This window comes from Ranitomeya variabilis, chromosome 7 (assembly GCF_051348905.1).
Source record: "Ranitomeya variabilis isolate aRanVar5 chromosome 7, aRanVar5.hap1, whole genome shotgun sequence".
Classification (NCBI taxonomy): domain Eukaryota; kingdom Metazoa; phylum Chordata; class Amphibia; order Anura; family Dendrobatidae; genus Ranitomeya; species Ranitomeya variabilis.
Genome location: NC_135238.1, coordinates 22,576,198 through 22,595,761, shown reverse-complemented (window position 1 = coordinate 22,595,761; position 19,564 = coordinate 22,576,198). Strand labels below are relative to the sequence as shown.

Sequence of the window (19,564 nt, the reverse complement as noted above, 5' to 3'; positions counted from 1 at the left end):
GCGTGGATCTACCAAAAAAAAAAAAGTGTGAGAAGCAGGACTTTCTAGAAAATAAACCTGATGCACAATACAGCAATACCGAGCCGACACACTTTATTTTTGCCCTAGTTGGAGAAAGATGGGCTCGATCATTATAGCTGAAAGGGCCAATTGGGAAAATGAGGGGTTCCCCATGACTTATGTAACTGTATATAAAAGATCAAGACTGGATTAAAGGGAGGGCAAAAAGGGCACTTGTCTATGGGCCTGCACCACCCGGGGGCCTCCACCACCTCTGTAACTCCTCGAGACCCAACATGGGGCTTTCTAATTTACAACTTTTAGAAATTCTCCTGACATGGTAGAAGAGTCCTGTCATACTCAGTATTTCTCTATAGATGCATCAGTTCATTTTTAGTTCAAGCTATTTCTAAGTGACAACCAATATGGCTTCCGTTACAGCCTCCATCCAACTTTCCCAGACTCCTGAACTGCATTTCTGCCTAGTTGTGTAGTGGGACATAACGTGCTCCCATTGTGTGACGTACCTATGTAGGACTCCAGGAAAGCTGAATGACATCTCAATTCCTTAAAAAGATAACAAAAAAATGGCTGAAAAGAAGTTATACCAACTCAAAGGCCATATTTATTAGGAAATACCGTAATTAAAATTTAAAGTTAATTTCCTCTCTTAATAAATATAAATATATAAGCTGGAACTATATTTTTCTGATATTTCGGGCTACATTTCCCTATATAAACATGGAGTATAATGATAGCATTATGGGCTCACCTGGTGGGGTGGATTCTCTAAACCGTAGGTCTGTGTGAGCAGCACAGACTGGAGATTGGTGCAAAGTCATGACGGATGACTTTGGGATCAGCGAAGACCCGTATAAAACAATATGCAGAAGGACAGACAAACAAACAGAGCAGGTAACACAGATGAAGCAGAGACAAGCATGTGGATACACACAGAAACAGTAGCAGTAAAGGAAACTGGTATCTTCCAGCAAAGAAGCAGTTAATCGAAGGAATCTACATCCCTTCCAGCAGGGCAATGGTTAATAGCAGCAATGTAACAGAAAAGTAAATGCAGTCTGGTTTCTTCCAGCAGGGCAATAGTTAGTATCAGTATGGTAACAGAGATGTAAATACATTCTGGTATCTTCCAGCAGTGCAATGGTTAATAGCAGTGATATGATAAAGTATAGAAATCCTGAAAGCTTGAAGAGATGCGTTACCTTGATTGCAGAGGCAAAGTGTGAACACTTGCGAGAATTTGGTAACTTGCTGAGAGGTTAGTGTGGAAAACAACTAAGCAAACTGGACTGAATTTGGAAATAGATTTGATTGTAGCATAAAAGTCAGGAGACGCCAAGGAGAGGACAGTAATGGACGTGAAGCCCAAGCACATGGTATCTGCCAATGCCAGCCTTAAAAGGCTTAGGGTGAGTAAAAAGTGGCATGGACTACTGCAAAACGAAGGCGGCCATGGGAGAAAGCTCAGAGAACAGAATTGTATCTGTCTGCAGTCAGCACTAGAGGGAGCTCATGAGCTTACTGAATACTTTTCAAATTGAACTCTATAATAAAACAGTATTCAGTGTGCTCCCTCTAGTGGTGACTGCGGGTAAACATAATTTTATCATTGCGATCAATGTTTATGCAGGGAATTTGGAGCTGTGTATCAGAAAAATGTATTAAAATATAAAACAAAATGATAAAGGGTGGAGATTCACATCAAGAATAAATACTCTAACTGCATTCATACAACTAATAGCTGCATCGGAATAGGAGATTGTATTGCTTTAACCCTTTATTAACCCCGCTTTGGGTCTCATCTGATGGACGCCAGCAGATTCCTAATTCTTACTAATGCTATCTCAGTCTATATATGATTCTGTCTTGCCCCGTCCTCCCATGTGAGCTGTACCTAGTCAATCCTCCTTGTAGATGCATGTCTCCGTTCTGATCTATTACCCTGCATTGCTTTGTGATATTATAGCGATTGTGACCCCCGTGAATGGCGGCCCCTCGGTGCTGACTGTACTGTGTGTACACCCTCCTCTTTGCATTATAATTATCTTTCTCCTTAGATAATCTTCTGTCTCCTAAAAAAAAAAGGCTTCCGTTAATTATCTGACAATTCTTCGCTGCCCTCAGCTGGGATTAGAGGCGGCGGATTTTTCGTGATTGTCTTACGTGTCTGAAAATCTTAAACCAATTCTAATTTATTTGAAGGATCCGCAAGACCCCAGAGTGTCGCGAGTTGTCCTTACATCGACCAGTCCTTTGGAGACCACCCAAAGAAAATGGAAGCAATGACGGAAGGAAAGGTAGACGGAAGATAAAGGATTCAAAAAACTATTTAAAGTATATATCATCATAATGTGTCTATGCCCCTTTTATCCCTTTAAGGGGAAAAATACATTTGGGAGTGGGCTCGGAATGGCTTAAAAAAAAATAAAAGAAGTGATACTCGCCTTATCAATGCCCACGTTTTAACACTTTACAGCTCCCGTAAGTTTTTCCTTCCTGGCGGAGGAAATGCCCACTCAACCAATCACTGGCTGCACAGAGGACACGCCTCCGTCCCAGATTGGATGCGCTGCATTTACTGTGTGTGAAGATCAGACCCAGGAGTTAAAAACTTTTTCCGCTGAAGAACCCTTTTAACTTATATAACAATAATTTAGACAACCCCTTTAATGGGAACCGTTTCAGAGAAAAACATATTACATGCAGGGAGAGACCTGTCAGTCATTGGCAGTGGGCGGGGAGAAGCCATTGACTGACAGGTCTCTCCCTGCATGTGTGTAATAATTAACGCGCTCTTCAAGCAGCCATTGTAGTGTATATAATAATGATAGATTAATTGCGTCTTTTATGTACAGGTTTATTGATTAGTTAAAAAAATCTATTGGGCCCAATCAATTCTTTCATTTGTGCCTGTTTATCTAGTTTTTGGTGTTTTTTTTTAATAATCATTTTAATTTGCCCTATTTTTAAAGTCTATTTTATATGTGTTAGCCTCTTTGATTTTTTTTTCTATGTTCATCATTGTGACTGAGATTTGGGTTTCCCAGACGTTTTTTGGCTGCTTCATCAATTATGACGTTCAAATGTACTAAAATTCCAATTTTGGTGTCAATTTTGCGACAATTTAGTGGAACGTCTCCCTATTTTTTTTTTCTTCACTAAAAAGTCACCAAACAGGTTAAATACAAAAGTGTGGAGCATTTTTTTATTTTTTTTATTTTGCACAATATTCATGAACCATGGGCACCGTTATGAGGAATTTGGTCCAAATAACTTCAATGAATATTGCAGGATAAAAAAAAAATTAACTGGGCCAATAGTGTCTCGCTTCACATGATCGCCCCCTATATGTGTAGCACTGTACTACAGTTCTACTATAGATCTCCGTTTCGCCCCGGGAGTCTCCTTGTAAGAGGTTTCACCTTGAACGAGGTTATTCTTATCCGTAATCAATATATGCATTGATCTCCCAGCCGTGAGTAATGGCCGTATGTAAGAGAAGCTGTCTGCCTTCTCCCTAGACACGTCTGTACTTAGGCTACGTTCACATTAGCGGCGCCCGCCGCAGCGGCGGGCGCCGCAGCGGCGCCGCATGCATCATGCGCCCCTATATTTAACATGGGGGCGCATGGACATGCGGTGCACTTGCTTTTTGCGCCGCATGCGTCCCTGCGGCGCCCGCGTCGGGTCGCGGAGGACGCAGCAAGTTGCATTTTTGCTGCGTCCAAAATCAATGAAAAAAAGGACGCATGCGGCGCAAAAAGCTGCGTTGTGCATGTGTTCACATTTGCGCTGTGCGTTGCGGCGGCGACGCTGCGGCGCACACCGCAAATGTGAACGTAGCCTTATTCAGACTTATATTATAGCAGACGACAGATCCCGAGTACAGGTTTTAATTTTTACATTTGTAAAAAAAAAAAAAAAAAAAAAAGGAACATGTCTGCAAGGCCGTATCCAGCCCCGATGGGAGGTAAATGGCCTGTATTATACTCCAGAGCTGCAGTCATTATACTGTAGTCATCATTGGAAACAATCAACAGGTGTGACACGTATACCCCAAAAAGCTTGTCTGATCTTCTTTTGGGGGGAAAGTTTAGTTTCTCCTAAATTGGATGACTGCACAGATCAGGATTGGGCATATCGATCATGGCACCTATACATACAGATACATGAGTAAAGTTGTCCATATGAGGGTGCATATAAGGGGCCATATGAGGGTGCCTATGAGGGGGCCATATGAGGGTGCCTATGAGGGTGCCTATGAGGGGGCCATATGAGGGTGCCTATGAGGGGGCCATATGAGGGTGCATATGAGGGTGCCTATGAGGGGGCCATATGAGGGTGCCTATGAGGGGGCCATATGAGGGTGCCTATGAGGGGGCCATATGAGGGTGCATATGAGGGGGCCATATGAGGGTGCATATTAGGAGGAATATGAAGGTGCATATGAAGGGGCCCATATGAGGGTGCATATGTAGGGGCCATATGAGGGTGCATATGTGGGGGCCATATGAGGGTGCATACGAAGAGGCCCATATGAGGGGGCTATATGAGGGTGCATATGTATGGGCCATATGAGGGTGCACATGATAGTGCCTATGAGGAGGCCATATGAGGGTGCATATGTAGGGGCCATATGAGGGTGCATATGTGGGGGCCATATGTAGGGGCCCTATGAGGAGGCCATATGAGGGTGCATATGTAGGGGCCATATGAGGGTGCATATGTAGGGGCCATATGAGGGTGCATATGAGGGGGCCATATGTAGGGGCCATATGAGGGGCCATATGAGGGTGCATATGTAGGGGCCATATGAGGGTGCATATGTAGGGGCCATATGAAGGGGGCCATATGAGGGTGCATATGAGGGGGCCATATGAGGGTCTATGTGAATGGAGACGTTTCAACTTTTCCCCAACAGCAGATATTGAAGCAAGGGATCAGGCTACTTAATTTCAACATGCCCCATCCTTCTGTTTTGATGGAAGACAGTATCTGCCAGTGGCTTACTTCCCTCTCCCCATTTAGAACACATGCACGCTCAGCGAAGTACAAGCATTCATGTGTATGAGGAGCGTTGGGCTTTCTATAGTGGCGGCCATTTTTAGAAATGCGGCACATGTAAGTGTTAGCCTTTTTTTTGTTTTGTCCTTGCTGTTGATGTCAGACCCTACTCTATTTTTTGGGGGATGTAACTGCAAAAGAGAAAGCCTTCTTCATAAGCAACATGTTTCAATTATCAAAACAGTCCAAAGGAAGAAGCCATCTTTGTTGTCCCTAGCAACCAATCAGAGCTCAGCTTTCCTTTAATAAACTGCTCTCGTAAAATGACAGCTGCGCTGTGATTGGTTGCTATGAGAAACAAAGACCGTTTTGAGAAATATACCCATTGCCCCAATCTACCGCAGTAGGTATAGATCCCGCGACATGAAACAGATTAATCAAAACTGTCTAAAAGAAAATCGGTCTTTGTCTTCCATAGCGACCAGTCGCAGCACAGCTTTCATTTTAACGGTGCAGTTTATGAAATGAAAGCTGAACTCTGATTGGTTGCAATGGACAACAAAGATGGCTGTTTCTTTAAGACAGATGTAATAAGTGAGGCCTGTTACTGATGCTTCCGCAGTCCAGTTCTTTACTCTCTTGACGCTCACAACATCCGAAATAATAATCACTCGATCATACGCCCCAATTCAGGTGCATAGAGCCATGAACAGCAGTAAGCGGCCCTGCAGGAGGTCGCCCGATTCCTCCCTGCTAAGCATCGACATAAAGGAGCGCTCACGAGTCAGCGCGGAGACGGCGCCACACTTCACTGAGCAAGATCAATGCAACAGATCCGCCGTAGCGGCCATGTTGGCGGGAGATTGATCTATAGAGCGAGATTGTCCCTAATCCCACCGCATTTATGGGCTGAAGCTAACATGGTGGAATATAATATATCACTGCCGAGGTCCAGAGCGCCTGACCATCATCCGACATTAGCAGCCTTCTGTAAAGGACATGTGTATCCCCCGTAATCAGTACCGACACGCACCTGAGGTAGAGGCCTCCGAACCAGAGGCGTACACAGAAAACGAAGGACCCTATAGAAACCCCAAGAATGGCCCCGCTCCATACTAAGATCCACAGTAACATATTAACTTTTCGTTTTTGCAGCTTTCATTGTGTGCGAAAAATGATCTGTCATTATGATTTTTCGGATCAGTACGATTGCGGTGATCCCGAACTTGTATACGTTTTTATATGTCAATGGTTAAAAAAAGACACACGTAGCTTTTTTATATTTACATCATTAAGCTTCTTTTCTGCTTTGCGAACTGACATTTTTCTTGGTATCATTTGGGAGTACATATATATATATATATATATATATATATATATATTTATTTATTTATTTATTTATTTATTTAATATATATATATATTTATTTTATTTTTTTAATAATTTTTGGTTGAAGGTGCAGTGAGCAAAAATTACAATTTTGGTATTTCTATTTATTTTTTTCTTTATAGTCACCATACAAGTTAAGTAGTTTAATATTTTGATGCAGAGATATTTAATATTTTATTTTTTTATTTTCTTTAATTTTACATTGGGAAAAGGAGATGATTCAAACTTTTTTTTATATTTTTATTTATTTATTTTTAAATATTTTTAACCACATTTTGTAATTTATATTTATTTTCTATTTTTTAGTCTCCTAAGGGGACTTAAACCTTCTGCCATTTGATTGCTTGTGCTATGTATACAGCAATACTTCCAAAAATCAAAGCCCCTATGAAGCCCGGCCTGTGGGAGTACAAAGATGGCAGTGACGGGGGGCCGTCAGTAGATTCCAAGCTGCTTTGGCAATCTATTATTTGGAGGTTGGAACGGTCGGTCGTACTATGTGATCGGCTTCAGTCAAATTACGCCATCAAAAATAGACACTGGCATTTAAGTGGTTAAATAGCAGCAATTGGAAGCAGCTCAGTCGCTGCTGTTGGAGAAAGGTATAAAACAGCCGGCACCGACCTGAGATTCCTATAGACCCTCTGTATCCATATCATGTATATTTATATGGTCACAAAGACTTTACTAGATGAGGAACATTTTAGGAACCAGAGGCATACACAGAAATTATAGCAGCTTTAAGAATGGGCCCCGTTCCTTACTAACACATATGCTCTACTTCTGTATTAAAGTTGATGTTGGCCATTCCTTTGTCATCTGTAATATATCTGTACAGGGGAGATGTGTCTCTCCTGATTTGGCAAAAATGTAAAATCTAACTATCTGTAACCACCACTAGGGGGAGCTCACTACACATGGAGGTGTACAGATAGTGCTGAACCCATTGTATGCAGTGAGCTCCTCCTAGTGGTGGCTGCAGGTAGCCATTATAACAGCAAGCAGCACAATCCATCCTCCTAAGATCATTCTCTCCTTACACAATTCTTCTTACGCCTACAGAGCGCAGAAGCCGTCTTCCAGTGGTTGTGCAAGTTTCAGCTTCAGTTGTATGCTCCTAACTTTATCAATTCTGGATATGACATCCCGACCATCAGCCGGATGACCCCTGAAGTGAGAAGAGGGGATACAGCGGTCGCTAAGTTCAGGGCAAAGTATAAGTCAGAATTTTTATTAAGATCTGCTTTTTTTCACAGGATCTCACAGCCATCGGAGTCACGAAACCCGGACACCGGAAAAAGATCTTCTCCGAAATCAACAGCCTTAATATTGGAGAATGGCTTCCTGATTACAAACCAGTGAGTCCGTCCTCCATGCTTATTCTGCTCCATTCTGGCCCAAGCCTGGACCTCCTTAAGTGACGGGAATATAGACAGGAGATGTCTTCTCAGACCAATTCCTTTCATTCTTCTTTTCTTTCCTATTCAGGCAAATCTGTCCCTTTGGCTATCGATGATTGGGCTTGGCCAGTATTACAAGGTCCTGGTGGAAAATGGTTATGAAAACATTGATTTCATCACCGATATCACCTGGGAAGATTTACAAGAAATTGGAATCACCAAACTGGGTAATGCGATTGATTCCCCAGTCCGAACATTTAAGGGTCCAATGGCTCCAGTCTTCTCAAGTACCCATGAGAATATCTTAAGATTTATTTTTTCTGTGCGCTGTTAAATCTTCCATTGTAAATTCTGTAGTCTACGACTTCGACTTACTCGTTAGTCTTGTGTTGAATATTTTTAATTTTAGAACATCAAACCTTCTTCTACTCTCTACTTTTTTTCTTCTGATTTAAGGTCACCAAAAAAAGTTAATGTTGGCAGTAAAGAAACTCGCCGAGATCCAAAGGTCTGAGTATGGTAAGTTTGATTCGGGCAGCATGAGAAGAAGACCACCGCAGAAGAACCTGGATTCAATGTCTATCGAGTCGCCTCCACCTGAGAGTGCAGAGTGCCAATCTCCAAAAATGAAGACTTTCCAGGACAGCGAGCTAAGTGATGAGTTGCAAGCAGCCATGACTAGTGACACGCCAGATGGCTCCGAAAAGCAAATTAATCATGCGCCGCACCACAGGGAAGGTTCTTACAGAGGCCCCTCCGGAGCAAGGCTTCACCATGAAGGCAGCCTGAGCGGCAGAGCGAGGCACATCAGCAGTTCCCAAGAACTCTTAGGGGATGGAAGCAAAGGGCCGAGCACGGCTATGTCTAAGAGCCAGGAATACTTGACAGAAGAAGTGAAGAGAGAGGATTTGCCCCGAGAATCCAGACCTCTCAAGCAAGGACACTCAATAAAAAGGGCCAGTGTCCCACCAGTGCCAGGGAAACCTCGACAGTCTTTCCCTCCTCCAGGAGGACAGAGCTATACCCCACCCCAAACTCCAACTAAGGGAACTCCATCATCACCACAAACAGTTAATACCCCACAAGCTACTGCCAAAGTGAAGCCAACACCTCAGCTTCTTCCACATTCTGACCGACCCATGTCTCCTCGTTCCATGCCTCAGTCTCCAACCCATAGAGGCTTTGCTTATGTTCTTCCACAGCCTATCGAAAGTGAAGGAGTTCCTACGCACTTGCCACAGGCTGTGCCTGTGTTGCCAGTGTCAGTTCCAGTCTTATGCCTTCCACCGGCCAACAGCGAGGGAGAAGAGGATGATGAAGATGCTCTGGAGGGAGAGAGAGGGGACCATGGACGTCCTAAGAAGCGGGCACACAGTCTGAATCGATATGCAGGTTCTGATGGAGAGAAAGAAGAGCTGCTGGTTATTGATGGTGGTCCGTATGGTACGGGACAGAGGAGAGTGGGTAGGAGCCACTCTGTAAGGTCACAATCTGGGGTTGACAAGAACGTTAATCGTAGTCAGTCCTTTGCAGTACGTCCCAGGAAAAAAGGACCGCCTCCACCACCACCTAAGCGCTCTAGCTCCGCCATCTCTGGGACTAACCTTGGGGATGGTTTATCTGCTGAGGATGCCAGTGGAGAGGGTTATAGGGAACAGCGGAGAGCTAGTGATTTTGGTGGCATAGTGGACACTGGAAGTGCCGGCAGTGTAAAGAGCATTGCTGCCATGCTAGAACTTTCATCCATTGGTGGGGGACCAAGGGCACTGTCGGGGCAGAGACCAAGGGGATCTGATGGGTATTGCTCTCACCTCCTGCCACATCCAGGCAGTCCTGAACTTCACCGACTTCCAGGGACTGTGGCTGGTGTCAAGCATCGTGAAGCCATTGGGCTAGACGGGGAGGTAGTTAACCGTCGGAGGACCATAAGTGGACCCGTAACCGGGTTGGTGGCTGCAGCTAGAAGGGAACGCCAAGAGGCCTCAAGGTCTCCTGATTCTCCCCGCAGTCCTTCTGAAGCAATCCCTTTTGCAGAAGAGCGCAAGCAGACTATTAAACACCGTCCCCGGCCATCAAGGACAGAGCAGATGGGCTCTCCAACAGCAGAACCGGCCAAACATGCCGACTTGGCCTCTGTTGAGTCCAGTGTGACACTTAAGCGCAGGGTGAAGGCCAGGCAGGGCCATCATCCTGGAGATGTGAAGTTCCTACTGACAGAATCGGACACAGTCAAGCGCAGGCCAAAGCCCAGAGACAAGGACAGCGGAGGGGCAGAGCCATTGGTTGTGTATCAGAATGGAATGGGCACAGTAAAACGCCGTCCTGTGTCGGAGATGAGTGTGGGTGTGGCGGGACGACGGGACAGCTCAGAACTGATAGCGCAGACTCTAGAGCGCAGCGTTAAACCGCCTGTATCACCAAAGCCCACCATTATTCAGCCTTCTGGGAAGACTCCTTCCACTCCCACAAAGAAGACTCAAGTTACGGGCCCCGGAGGAGGTAAAAACACAACAGTCATACAAATTGTTTTCTTAAAAGTTTAGTGGGGGTCCCAGAGGTTGGGATGGTATGTCTCGTGAGGTTCCTTCAATTACTGAGATCAGACTACCCCTTTAAATTCCACTATTGAACACCAAATTGCCTTTATCTAATCTGCAGAGGTCGACAATTCTGTGCTGAATTATTTCTTAATTTATCTTAAAATAAGTCAGAGCTTGTTTTTCTTTTTTTTTTTTGTATATAGAGCCGCAATGCCCCTGCATGGACTGTGATACAATTCTGTCTGCTTGTGACCACCACTAGAGGGAGCCAAAGAGTACAGATTGTCTATATATTGACCTCCACAATATCCCTGTATGCAGAAAGCTCCTGAGCTCCCTCTAGTGGTGGCTACAAGAACTGTAAAATTCTGTATCAGAAAAAAAGAGATGTCCTGACCTCTATAAAGATATATTAATCTGTGCAGAATTTGGGATATGTTGGAAGCTTTGAAATAGGGTCGCACACTTTAAAAATTCCTTTACCAGTCATTGAGCCATGGAAATATCCACTTTCTTGTTCTTACCGCCACCTTGTTTTTTTTTTCTGTAGCTTTAAATCCGCACTATTTGTCCTTGTCTCTGTTGGAGTACATTACCTTAAGTGTATTACAATCTTACAATTAAAGATAAAGGCATTTATCACTTGGACAATATTAATCCTCTCATGAGAGAATAATAACCGGATTATTTCACAGTTGTAGAAATAATGGGATATCTGAGACCTCCAGGTATGGAGAAACGCGAGCCGGAGGGGACTGACCTAAGTTCACAATATTCTTTTTTTCTCCATTCACATCCGAAGCAGATTCCACATTCCCAGAATGCACTGGAAATGCAGCTTTGAATGTGACCGGAGAGCTCAATTTTGGAAAATCCTTTAACATGTTTTTTTTTTCTGCATTTCAGAAGTAAAGAAGGTAATGGGAACTCCTCCACCTGTCTCCCCCAAACCTGCTCCTCCCCCAACAGCTCCTAAACCTGCCAAACCCCATGCGATCATTCAGTCCTCTAGTGCAAGCTCAACTCCGGCCCCGTCACCTGTCAAGCAACCAAACCACATCAAACCTTCCAGCACTCCCCCGTCCCTGTGTTCCAGCCCCGCTAAGCCCCTGACTCCGGGTCACCCCCTACAGGTTCCCGTCAAACCCCCCAGATTGTCCATCACCAGCTCTTCCATAGAAGGAGGGGGCAGTGAAGCCGCACAGCAGAAGCTGGAGGAGACCAGCGCTTCACTGGCGGCGGCTCTGCAAGCCGTGGAGGAGAAGATCAAGCAGGAGGACACACAGAAAGAGTGAGTGGGGTCTACTGCCCAGATTGCCCCGTTACCAACCAAAGACCCTCGTGCTCATAGCTCTCACTACAAGTCCTTCCCCAGAAGAGCCAAACTTCCAGCAGCCCTCCTCTGTGCCCCTATTTATATCCCCACATGTTGCCCCCTTAGTGCCACCACACGGTAAAAGTCCCCCTCAAAGTTATAAACCCACTCAACCTGATTTATTATAACATTTTGCTCATTTTTTTTTTTAGACTTTTTCTCCCGTTTTTCATTTGCGCCTTATTTTGTCAATTTTTGCCTTTTTTTAAAGTCTATTTTATACGTATGCGCCCGTTTATTTTTTTTTAGCTCATCAAGTTTCCAGATATCTTCGGCCCAATTCATCAATTGTCACTTTTTACGAAACGTTGCATCATTTTTTAACATTTCCTCCCGTAAATTTTTTATCACTTAAATTTTGCAACTTTTTTTTTAAGGCTTTTTAGGCGGGATAAAATAAAAAGCATTTTGCGCAAAATTTATGAACCGCCTGCGCCATTTCAAAGAATTTGGCACAAAAAATGGCAACGAATTCCACAAGTCGAAAAAAGAAAGAAAAGGTCTTTGTCCAGGGTTAGGAAAACATGGCTGCTAGGAGTTTACAGCGTTTAGCGCCATTTTTAGCTTATCTGATGTTCCGTTTTTCTTTTTTTCCGGCAGTTCATCCCGGGAGGAGAAGAGTACGGTCAGTATCCTGGATGATATAGGCAGCATGTTCGACGACCTTGCAGACCAGCTGGACGCCATGTTGGAATGAAGCGACAGGACTGGCAAGGTCTTACTGACTGCTCCCTGCCTCCGCTCCCCTTGCTGGGTCCTTGCAGACCACCTGCCTCCTCCTAGGGCCCTTCCGATCTCTGTCTCCTGATCTCAGAACAGGTCTAACCCTAGCACAAGCAAGAAAAAGCCGCCGAATACCTCAGGATTGTGCTCAAGTCTTAAAGGGGCAGTTTGGAGGAGGAGGAGGCCGAGGTCAACCGGGAGGTGGCATCGAGAAAAGTTCCAGAATGCATTGCAGCACAGCGCCCTGGACTGCGAGGACTGCCGCTGTCAGCACCGAGGGCTCATATTGCGCAGCGGAGCAGCGCGCATCCGACCCGGACGTCAGACCCATAATCTTTCCCCGTTTTTTTGTATTTCTTGTTTTCGTCTCGTTAAGATTGCGGTTACCATTCTGTGTGAGAAATGGATATACCTGTAGACGTCTTCTCCCTCCACCAACGACGATGGCCGTCGGGAGGAAAGATCGCACCCTCTGCTGACGATGCTAAAGGAGGCCCCTCATAAAAAATGTCCAATGTAGAAAACCCATCAACAAGGTCGTTACTTGGACTCTCATCATCTAAACAGTATTCCAATAGGCAAATATAGGACCCTCCATGTCTCGATCCAGTGATGAATGCATTGCCGATACCCAGACGTCAGCTCCCCGAATAACCACTCATTGCCCCCCACCATCCGTGCAAACCACCCACCAAGCTTAATAGCGGTGCATGCAGACCACCCTCCCTCGCCACAAGAATTAACCTTTCTCAGTTGTCTTCTGCCTCCTGGTGGCCAGGAGAGGTATAACCACCCACGGCGTATTACCCCCTTTATTACTTATATCAAGAAAGTTTAACCCAAATATCTCAGATGGATAGACTTCGAGGGGGAATAACTTGGGGTCACAAGATATATTTTTACACCCATATATATCTATATCGTATTTTACCAAATGCTAATTAGCCCCCCCCCCCCCCCCGATATTTAAAAAATAAATATCTTCCGTTATATAGAAAATATTTTACAAAATCTATTAAAAAAAAATATTTTAGGGGGGGGATCCAGGGGGCCGGGAATATGATGGATCCTGCAGAACAACCACAATGACTACTTCCACTTTATACCGTTACGATGGAAAAACCCAATTTATCGACGTCCAGTCCCTGAACCTGCCGGCAACTCACAAGAAAGCACAGAATTTATATTTCAGGAGCGAAGGTTCATGGGAAGGGGAAGGCGGTAAAATTGTGGCGTCTATATATTTTTGGTGAAAAAAATAAATTAATTTTCCAAATCCGGTGCCTGGAAATATACAGAATCCACAGGACCCCCCCCCCCCTAATCCTAATATCCGAAATCACAGTACGGAATAGAAAAAAAAAAATAGCACAAACTTCGGACATCTGCTTAGTTTTGTTTTTATATATTTTTGCATATATTTTTTCCTTTATTTATGTGTATATAGAGATTTTTTTAATTATTGTTATTTGTCGGCTTGTGCCTTGTTTCTATATTATTTATGCTGAAGCGCGGCATTGGCAGATATTATACTTTGGGTACTTAAGATTTGTCAGAAATGCCCCACTTTGGGTATAGAAGAAATCCACTTCAAATTTTAGGCTTAAAGTGGTATTCCGATCTCCAACATCCTATCCCAATATGTAGTAGGTGGAATAATATTAGCTAATACCTTCAATTAGAAATGTAGTAGTTTTTCTGATTTTTTATGTCTCTTTCCTCATGTTATGGCATTGCAGGACTTTAGGTATCCATGGTTACGACCACTGATGTAGTGACAGCTAGATGCTAGTGGTCGTAACCATGGATACCTAAGGTCCTGCAATGCCTGCACGTGAGGGAAGAGACAAAGAATCTGGCGAACTAGACTACATTTCTAATTGGAGGTATTTGCTAATATTATTATTACACCTACTACATATTGGGATAGGATCTTGGAGATGGGAATACCACTTTAAGTGAGGATATGTGGTCTTGTTGCCTATGGCAACCAGTCAGAAATCAGCTTTCTAAATGGCGTCGGTAACGAGTCTGACAGAAACGCACCCCTGAGTACAGAGAACCTGGTCTGGGAGTACGAGAGTGAAAAAATCACCTCAAAATATAGGCCGAAATGTGATATGGTAGAGAAAACATGGTCCTGTTGCCCATGACAACCAATCAGAATTCAGCTTTCATTTTCTAAACTGCGTCGGTATATATTATATATTGGGTAACCGGGTCTGGCAGAAACGTATTACTAAAAGGATGAAAGGTTGGGAGGTGAAAAAACTAACATAAATCACCTCAAAATTTAGGCCTTAATTTGGTCCAATAAATCACCTCAAAATTTAGGCCTTAATTTGGTCCCGTTGCCTATGGCAACTAATTGGCTTTCATGTTCTAAGTGGAGAAATGCGTCTCTGATTGGTTACTATGGGCAACGAGGGCGCCCAAATAACGAGCGCTGGTACAGATATAGCCCTCCCAGCATGCCGCGCTGCCAACCACTGCCCTCCACCACTCAGCCCGTGCCATACTGTGTCCGTAATGCGGGGAGGGAAGCGTTCATGTGGTGATATGTCACCGACATATTGTTCATTTTTAATTTATTTCATTTTTTTTTTTTTTTTGGCCACGGACGTAACAAAATAACCCCTTCACTGCTGGAAAAGCAGATAACAGAAGAATATAAAAATAATATAAAATGTAAAGGAAATATTCAAATCCATAAAGTGTTAAAAAGAAAGGTATTTATTAAGAAGGCAGCAAGAGAATCCTATTCACGAAAGGTCTACAGGACGGATACATATATGACACATATATATATATAGTATATATATATATATTTTTACGACTAAGTTATGGAAGAGATCTGTACTGTATCCCCGTCCTGTGACAGCTATGCATCTTGGTGCTTTCCCTACAGTGCTGTGCTTTTACGGTTAATGACTATTGCATTTTATTTGTGATCTGTGACGCCGTATCGATACGTCTGAGAAAATAAAAATTGTTTTTTGGTATTTTTTTTTTTATTCATTATTTTATTTTTGGTATGCGTGTGAATTTATATTTGTATTATCTGCACCTGTACACAAATCATAGGCAAAACCCAGAGGTGCTATGCCTTAGTCCAGTGTTTATTATTGCGGCCCATTATTGGGTCATTTATTTTAGACTACATAAAGGGTTTTCTGACTTGATAAATAGAATTTTGCCTACCGGCGCTCGCCACTAGGGGGAGCTCACTACACAGATTTATACAGACAGTATTGAGCTCAATGGGAGACTGTAAACCTGTATGCAGTGAGCTCCCCCTAGTGGCTGCTGCTGGAAGCCATTTGTGGCAGCAAACAGAGGTAATTTATGAGCCTCATTCCTTTAGGTACCCGAATATTCCCACTATAAATCCAGATTTCACCTTCTCGCTGGCACAGGTAGCATGGCTATGCCTTAAAGTCATAGATTAAGGGCTGTTCTTATTGTAAAGCATCAAATATGGCAACATTTCATGACTTTAAAGGGTTAATACTATATTCATAAATTACATCTCGCCAGATAGCGCAAGCGATTTTGCAATTTACTGCTCGTTAAAATTTGCAGCCATTTTTGAGATATTAATACTTGTTGACAGCTCGTTACCTCGGAGACAGACCACCACTGATAGACATAGAGCATGTGCAGAGCTTACAAGCTTTTTTTTTTAAGCTTGTAAGCACGGTTGTTTCTTGGGTTTTGTTTTTACGATGTTCATTGTGCAGTAAAAATTACCCGGCAACATGATTTTGTGGGTCAGTACGATTACGGCGATACCAAACTTGTATAATTTTATTTTTAGCAAAAAATTTAAAACGTTTGAAATTTTTGCTTTTCTCAGACGGCACTTTTTTTTTTTTTTTTTAAACATTTTTCTCTCCATGTATAAGAGCTCGTTTATTTCTTGGTGAGCTGATGCTTTATTAATACTTGTTTTTGGACTATGACATTTTGATTGATTTTATTCCATTTTTCTGGGGTTTAGTTTATTTATATTTCTCTTTTACAGCGTTAAGCATGCAGATTAATTTTTATATTTTCATAGATCTCACTTGGTGATGCCAAATATGTTTTATTTATTTTTAGGTTTGGGTGATAATATTGTTAATTATATATACAGTACAGAGCAAAAGTTTGGACACACCTTCTCATTGAAAGATTTTTCTGTATTTTCATGACTATGAAAATTGTACATTCACACTGGAGGCATCAAAACTATGAATTAACACATGTGGAATTATATACTTAACAAAAATGTGTGAAACAACTGAAATTATATCTTATATTCTAGGTTCTTCAAAGTAGCCACCTTTTGCTTTGATGACTGCTTTGCACACTCTTGGCATTCTCTTGATGGGCTTCAAGAGGTAGTCACCGGGAATGGTTTTCACTTCACAGGTGTGCCCTGTCAGGTTTAATAAGTGGGATTTCTTGCCTTATAAATGGGGTTGGGACCATCGGTTGTGTTGACCAGAAGTCTGGTGGATACACAGCTGATAGTCCTACTGAATAGACGGTTAGAATTTGTATTATGGCAAGAAAAAAGCAGCTAAGTAAAGAAAAACGAGTGGCCATCATTACTTTAAGAAATGAAGGTCAGTCAGTCCGAAAAATTGGGAAAACTTTGAAAGTGTCCCCAAGTGCAGTGGCAAAAACCATCAAGCGCTACAAAGAAACTGGCTCACATGAGGACCGCCCCAGGAAAGGAAGACCAAGAGTCACCTCTGCTTCTGAGGATAAGTTTATCCGAGTCACCAGCCTCAGAAATCGCAGGTTAACAGCAGCTCAGATTAGAGACCAAGTCAATGCCACACAGAGTTCTAGCAGCAGACACATCTCTACAACAACTGTTAAGAGGAGACTTTGTGCAGCAGGCCGTCATGGTAAAATAGCTGCTAGGAAACCACTGCTAAGGACAGGCAACAAGCAGAAGAGACTTGTTTGGGCTAAAGAACACAAGGAATGGACATTAGACCAGTGGAAATCTGTGCTTTGGTCTGATGAGTCCAAATTTGAGATCTTTGGTTCCAACCACCGTGTCTTTGTGCGACGCAGAAAAGGTGAACGGTTGGACTTTATTTCATGCCTGGTTCCCACCGTGAAGCATGGAGGAGGTGTGATGGTGTGGGGGTGCTTTGCTGGTGACACTGTTTGGGGATTTATTCATAATTGAAGGCATACTGAACCAGCATGGCTACCACAGCATCTTGCAGCGGCATGCTATTCCATCCGGTTTGCGTTTAGTTGGACCATCATTTATTTTTCAACAGGACAATGACCCCAAACACACCTCCAGGCTGTGTAAGGGCTATTTGACCAAGAAGGAGAGCGATGGGGTGCTGCGTCAGATGACCTGGCCTCCACAGTCACCGGACCTGAACCCAATCGAGATGGTTTGGGGTGAGCTGGACCGCAGAGTGAAGGCAAAAGGGCCAAGAAGTGCTAAGCATCTCTGGGAACTCCTTCAAGATTGTTGGAAGACCATTCCCGGTGACTACCTCTTGAAGCTCATCAAGAGAATGCCAAGAGTGTGCAAAGCAGTCATCAAAGCAAAAGGTGGCTACTTTGAAGAACCTAGAATATAAGACATAATTTCAGTTGTTTCACACTTTTTTGTTAAGTCTATAATTCCACATGTGTTAATTCATAGTTTTGATGACTTCAGTGTGAATGCACAATTTTCATAGTCATGAAAATACAGAAAAAGCTTTTTATAAATATCTCTTTATAAATTATATTATTCTGGCAAGATACCAGAACCAAGAGAGGAGGATGGGATTATTATTGAGTTCATTGGCTGTTGTATACACAATGCTAAAAAAAGGGGAACACTTAACACAACGTAACTCCAAGTCAAGTCACTTCTGTGAAATGGACCTGTCCAGTTATGAAGTAACACTGATTGTGGATCGATTTCTCCTGTTGCTGTGCAAATGGAACAGACAACAGGTAGAACTTATTGGCAATTAGCAAGACAACCCCCTATAAGGCCGGTTTCACACGTCAGTGGCTCCGGTACGTGAGGTGACAGTTTCCTCACGTACCGGAGACACTGACACACGTAGACCCATAAAAATCAATGCATCTGTTCAGATGTCATTGATTTTTTGCGGACCGTGTCTCCGTGTGCCAAACACGGAGACATGTCAGTGTTCGTGGGAGCGCACGTTTTACACGGACCCAATAGAGTCAATGGGTCCGCGTAAAACACGGACCTCACACGGACATTCTCCGTCTGGGGTCCGTGTGCGTGCAGGAGACAGCGCTACAGTAAGCGCTGTCCCCCCCACATGGTGCTGAAGCCGGTATTCATATCTTCCCTGTAGCAGCGTTTGCTATAGAGAAAATATGAAGAATAGTGTTAAAAATAAAGATCCATGTGTCCGCCGCCCCCCCACCCCCTGTGCGCCCCCCCCGCTGGTCAGAAAATACTTACCCGGGTCCCCCGTCGGCTGTCGCTCCTTCCTGGTCTGGCCGCGCCTCCTACTGTATGCGGTCACGTGGGGCCGATCATTTACAATCATGAATAGTCGGCTCCGCCCCTATGGGAGGTGGAGCCACATATTCATGACTGTAAATGATCGGGCCCACGTGACCGCATGCAGGAGAAGCCGCGGCCAGACCAGGAAGGAGCGACAGCCGACGGGGGACCCGGGTAAGTATTTTCTGACCAGCGGGGGGGCGCACAGGGGGTGGGAGGGCGGCGGACACATAGATCTTTATTTTAAACACTATTCTTCATATTTTCTCTGCAGCAAACGCTACTGCAGAGAGGATATGAATCGCAGCTTCAGCACCATGCAGAGTGGGTACCACACGCTCCGTGTGGTACCCACTCGCCATACGGGCGGCACACGTGTGCCGCACGTATGGCCTCCGTGAGTTCCCAGGCACACGGACACGGATAACTCCGGTACCGATTTATTCCGGTACCGGAATTATCTGGACGTGTGGGACAGCCCTAAAGGAGTGATTCTGCAGGGGGTGACCACAGACCATTTCTCTGTTCTCATACTTTTTGGCTGTTGTTTTGATCACTTTTGCATTTTGTCATTGCTTTCACCCCTAGAGGTACAGTAGCATGAGGCAGGGCTCAG

The 19,564-nt window shown here is 43.8% G+C and overlaps 1 protein-coding gene and 1 long non-coding RNA gene across 5 annotated transcripts in view; one reads left to right on the top strand and one right to left on the bottom strand.

Moving 5' to 3' along the window:
• CASKIN1 (CASK interacting protein 1) overlaps positions 1–13,761 on the top strand; it is a 178,682-nt gene extending 164,921 nt beyond the window's left edge. For all 4 annotated transcript variants that reach the window (XM_077274484.1, XM_077274488.1, XM_077274487.1 and 1 more), the window contains 7 exons: positions 2,224–2,318; positions 7,477–7,587; positions 7,671–7,772; positions 7,903–8,041; positions 8,271–10,313; positions 11,261–11,645; positions 12,330–13,761. In XM_077274484.1, coding sequence (XP_077130599.1) covers positions 2,224–2,318; positions 7,477–7,587; positions 7,671–7,772; positions 7,903–8,041; positions 8,271–10,313; positions 11,261–11,645; positions 12,330–12,426 — 2,972 coding nt within the window. In that variant the 3' untranslated portion in view covers positions 12,427–13,761. The remainder of the gene's footprint in view (positions 1–2,223; positions 2,319–7,476; positions 7,588–7,670; positions 7,773–7,902; positions 8,042–8,270; positions 10,314–11,260; positions 11,646–12,329) is intronic.
• Positions 13,488–15,509, bottom strand: LOC143785558 (uncharacterized). Its single transcript, XR_013218015.1, has 2 exons — positions 14,775–15,509; positions 13,488–14,737 (listed from the first exon to the last, which is right to left on the bottom strand). It is a non-coding gene; the product is annotated as an uncharacterized LOC143785558 (long non-coding RNA).
• Between the last annotated feature and the right edge of the window lie 4,055 nt (positions 15,510–19,564).